Source organism: Loxodonta africana, chromosome 7, assembly GCF_030014295.1.
Source record: "Loxodonta africana isolate mLoxAfr1 chromosome 7, mLoxAfr1.hap2, whole genome shotgun sequence".
In the NCBI taxonomy this organism is placed as follows: Eukaryota; Metazoa; Chordata; class Mammalia; order Proboscidea; family Elephantidae; genus Loxodonta; species Loxodonta africana.
This window is the reverse complement of record NC_087348.1, coordinates 19,647,621-19,652,678: the sequence shown is the minus strand read 5'-3', so window position 1 is coordinate 19,652,678 and position 5,058 is coordinate 19,647,621. Positions and strand designations below refer to the sequence as shown.

At 37.8% G+C, this 5,058-nt stretch overlaps 1 protein-coding gene across 1 annotated transcript; it reads left to right on the top strand.

Annotated features, from left to right (window-relative positions):
• The first annotated feature begins 1,197 nt into the window (after positions 1-1,197).
• LOC100673532 (putative olfactory receptor 5AK3) lies at positions 1,198-2,124 on the top strand. The gene has a single exon (XM_010600890.3). It carries the CDS (start codon positions 1,198-1,200, stop codon positions 2,122-2,124), a length of 927 nt encoding a protein of 308 aa, XP_010599192.2.
• Positions 2,125-5,058: the final 2,934 nt, after the last annotated feature.

The following is a 5,058-nucleotide window of genomic DNA, read 5'->3' as shown; positions in this document are numbered from 1 at the left end:
ATGACTTCTCTGCATTGTAAGATAATTTTTATTGATTTGATCTGTGGGGCTTCTGAAGAACTTGGATTTTTGGTGTGCCAAGCCTTTGCTTTATTGCTTTATTCCTGCCAGATAGCCTAAGGTGCTTACAACCCAGGACAATTTTTTGTTAATTTCTCAGCTTGATAATGCAAATATAAACTCCAAATCTATATGAATTCCTGGTGGTACTTATAAATTCTCAGGTGGAATTTTTTTTTTTTTACTACCACAGTAGCTGTTTTCAGCTACGGACTAAGACTTCTTTACTGAAATGGTAACTTTCAAGGGCTCACACTATCTTTTTGGGTCTATCTGCCCTGTGCATATCCAAGACATAATTTCTCATCCCCCACTTACCATTTTAAACCAAAGGTCAGAGTTTCCTGCGATGGCAAAAGTCTTTGGAGCAGCCCAAACATCATCATGACCACCACTCTGGTTTGCAGATTCCTTTTCAATCTTCAGATAACAGGCTTTTCCTTTACTTGCTTGAGAGTGTGATATAACTTTAAAATGATCTTTCTTAAATTTTATCCATCACTCCCAGGGTTTTTACAGACCACTTTTACTCACTAATGTCTACACTATACATCCTGGTACAGATGTTTGAAGAGATTTTCAAAAATGATTTTATCCACCCTGCGTGCATACTTGTTTTCTGTTATATGTTAGAAACAATACTACAAAGATACTCTGAAGCCTTGAAACACATGTGAACCATGAACATATCCTATATGAAATTGATCTCTAATTCATGCTACTAATATTAACTTGGTGGTCCAGAATTAAATGACAAATATCTGAGAAAAACTATTCTTTGTTGAAAATGCTACATAATCATATTTGAATATTACTGTGTAAATATATATATATATCTATTTAGAGTAGTTGGAAAGTGTGCTAATCCATGTTTTTTAGAACCACATATGTTAGGACTCAGTTTTCTCCCACGACAATCTTCTCCATTTTGAATGTAAATTCATGGCTCAAATATAGCTGTTTGTCTGTTCGTTTCTTATAAAAGAAATAGAATAAATACACGTAAAGCAATAAACCTTATTGTTCTTTGCATGAAAACTCAACTCAAAAAAGTGACTGTTTTTATCTCAAGAAGTAACAAAGCTTTCCCTTCTTTCCTTAGTCTTTCCCTTTATCCTTCCGAGACTACTAGTAGCCATGACACAACAAAATGCCACGGAAGTAACTGAATTCTTCCTACTGGGATTTGGTGGCCAACACAAGTTTCGGCATGTCCTCTTCACTGTATTTCTAGTGATCTATGTGACCTCCATGGTGGGTAATATTGGGATGATCCTACTCATCAAGATAGATTCCAGACTTCAGACACCCATGTACTTTCTCCTACAACATTTGGCTTTTGTTGACATCTGCTATACCTCTGCCATTACTCCCAAGATGCTTCAAAACTTCGTAGTAGAAAATAAATCAATATCATTCATGGGATGTGTAATACAATTATTGGTTTATGCAACGTTTGGGATTGCTGACTATTACCTCCTGGCAACTATGGCATTGGACCGATATGTAGCCATCTGTAATCCACTTCGCTATCCCATAGTCATGTCCCGAACAGTCTGCATCCAATTGGTAGTTGGCTCATATGTCATGGGCTCAATAAATGCCTCAGTGCACACAGGATTTACATTTTCACTGTCTTTCTGCAAGTCTAACATCATCAATCATTTTTGCTGTGATATTCCCTCAATCCTTTCCCTTTCTTGCTCCAATATCAACATAAACATCCTGCTACTTCTTGTCTTTGTGGGATTTAACTTGACATTCACTATGACGGTCATCATCTTCTCCTACATATATATCCTGGGTGCCATCCTAAAGATGTCTTCTACAGCTGGGAGAAAAAAAGCCTTCTCCACATGTGCCTCCCACCTCACAGCAGTTACCATTTTCTATGGGACTCTCTCTTACACGTACTTACAGCCTCACCCTAATAATTCTGAGGAAAATATGAAAGTGGCTTCCACCTTTTATGGCATTGTAATCCCCATGTTGAACCCCCTGATCTACAGCTTGAGAAATAAGGAGGTAAAAGAAGCCCTAAAAGTGATGGGAAAGAAGTTCTAGACTGGGCTCAAACTATCAACATTCAGCATAGCAAAGCAATCAGCATAGTTGTTTTACAAACATTTAAAGTTCTGAGACTGAAACCTGTTATTACCTCAAATTAGCACTATCTCTTTCAATACATAACATATTAGAATGTGTGAAAAATAGGAAGAACATCTCCGGCCTGTAATTTTTCGTGTAATATAGTTTGAGAAACATATCTCACACTACCCGTCAAGAAAGACTTTATCCAGATTATCTGTAATATTAAGAAGCATGCCTATATTTTACAAAGTATTTAATTTTTTTAAGGGTATTTCAAACGTGTTTTTAAAGACTAGAAAATCCCTTATTTGTATATAATCTATATTGAAATTAAAGTTCATTATTTTCCATTTATTTAAATCACCCAAAACAAAAACCCAGTGCTGTCAAGTCGATTCCGACTCATAGTGACACTATAGGACAGAGTAGAACTGCCCGATAGAATTTCCAAGAAGCACCTGGCAGATTCGAACTGCCAACCCTTTGGTTAAATAACTTCCCTAAATTGTCTACAATGAGCCTCTTCATAGATTTTGTTCCAATTACTGCACAAAACTGAATACAAAATAAATCTATTGCTTTCAAAAGCGTTTTATGACTCAGGCTATCCTTTTACCTAATATTCCCTTATTAGTGAAATGAAAACATTTATTTCTGTTATTAGCTATCCTCTTTATTCTGAATCCACTCCTCCTTACCTAGGCTAAGGGAACTCTTGTAAACAATTTCTATTTGTCTCTCCAGTACAGATACAGAATCTAGAACTTAGGTCGAGCTAGAAATCTAAGTGGTAGCCATTCATTTATAATATGGCATACCAATCATATCAATCAGACAACTAATTTTAAACTACAGAAACTCAGTGGGAAGACCAAGGGAGGCCAAGAGTCCTTTTAATCAGGAAGAATACTGTCCACAGAAAAGTTTTCAAGGTAGATAGTTTGAAGAGTAGCTGAGGAAACTCCCACCTGAATTTTTGAAATTCCACGCTACCTTGCTAAAAGAACAACTCTCATGTCAAAAAAAACAAAAACTGTTACAGTGAATTGGCCAGAAAATGCAATGTTAAGTAACAGCACACAGAGAATTGGGCAAGAGAAAAAGGTACATTTTTCAAATTTAATAATTTAGTAATTTGAAGTCAATAGAGAATGACCTGAAATTTCCCAGAAAACTCTGTCTTTATAAGGAAATCACCTCCCATCCCACCCCAGGGCAGAGCCAAGTATCTTCAGGAACCAGGACCAAAGGTCACTGCTACAGAGTCATTAGAAAAGTAGACAGAGGATAGCCTGAAGCTCTGGAAGGGAATATTTGAGATCCAGTTAAGAGAAAAATGAGGATGGAGGCAGGGAAGAGAGGAGACAAGATGGAAGTGTGTGTAGTCGCAAAAGCAACACAAGGAATTCTGGTTTAGGAACTTTTCGGCATCTTGAATGTGGTGACGTTCAGTATCACGCTGGTGATAAAATTGTACAGAACTTAAAGCACACACACATACAAATTAGTACAAGAAAAACTGGGGAAATCTGAATAAGATCAGTGGATTCCATCAAAGTCAGTTTCCTGGCTATAATATTATACTATAGTTTTGCAAAATGTTATCATTGGGAGTATTTTTCTATAAAATTTAGTAGCTTAAACAACACAGACATATCATCTTTCAGTTCTTGAGGTCAGAAGTCCAAAATAATAAGTCTCACTGACTGTCTCGGATTGCATTGTGTACCCCAAAAATATTTGTCAGCTTGGCTAGGCCATGATTCCCACTATTGTGTGAATTGACCACCATTTTGTCATCTGATGGGATTTTCTTGTGTGTTCTAAGTCTTATCTCTGTGATATTAATGAAATGAGATTAGCGGCAGCTATGCTAATGAGGCAGGACTCAATCTACAAGATTAGGTTGAGTTTTAAGTCAATGTCTTTTGAGATATAAATGACAGAAGCGAGCAGAGAGACATGGGGACCCCATACCACCAGGGAACAAGAGCCAGGAAAATAGCACGTTCTTTAAATCCAGGGTCCATGTGCTGAGAAGCTCTCCTTGATGGGGGAAGATTGATGACGGGGACTTTCCCCACAGCCAGTGGAGAGAAATCCTTCCCCTGGGGCTAGCACCCTGAATTCGGACTTCTAGCCTCCTAGACTGTGAAAGAATAAATTTCTCTTTGTATAACCATCCACTTGTGGTATTTCTAATAGCACTAGATAACTAAAACACTGCGCTAAAATCCAGGTCATCAGGGTGCATTCCTTCCTAGTGGCTCTAAGAGAGAATCTGTCTTTGCCTTTTTCAGCCTGTAGAAGTCACCTGCATTCCTGGCTCATAACCCCTTTCTCTGTCTTTACAGCCAGCATCGTAATATCTTTAAATGTCTCTCTGACTTTTGCTCTTCTGCCTCCCTTTTCTCCTTAGAATGATCCTTGCAATTAGACATTCAATCCACTTGAGTAATCTAGGATAGTCTACTCCTCTCAAGGTCAGCAGATTAGTAAACTTCATTCCATCTGCAACCTTAATTCCCCTTTGCCTGTGACCTAGCATACTCACAGGTTCCAGGGATTGGGGTGGACATTGTTGGCTGGGGGCATTATTTTGCCTACCATAGAGGGAAACTGGGAAAACGTAAAAGGGATATTTTTGTATCGTCTCTTAAAACAGCGTGTGAATGTACGATTATTTCAATAAAAATATCAATTAAAAATACATTTAACAGAAATGGTTGTTAATCTACGCTGGGGATAACTTTGTTTTCACTGTATTGATCATCATTTCCCGTACACATGTATCCTTCACCATCCTCAGCTAGCCCTCTGCCATAGGGAAAGACAAGGCTTTCCTTCCCGATCTGCTTTCCACCTGACAGCTGTAAAACCAAAACCCAGTCAAAAAAAATGTTTTTC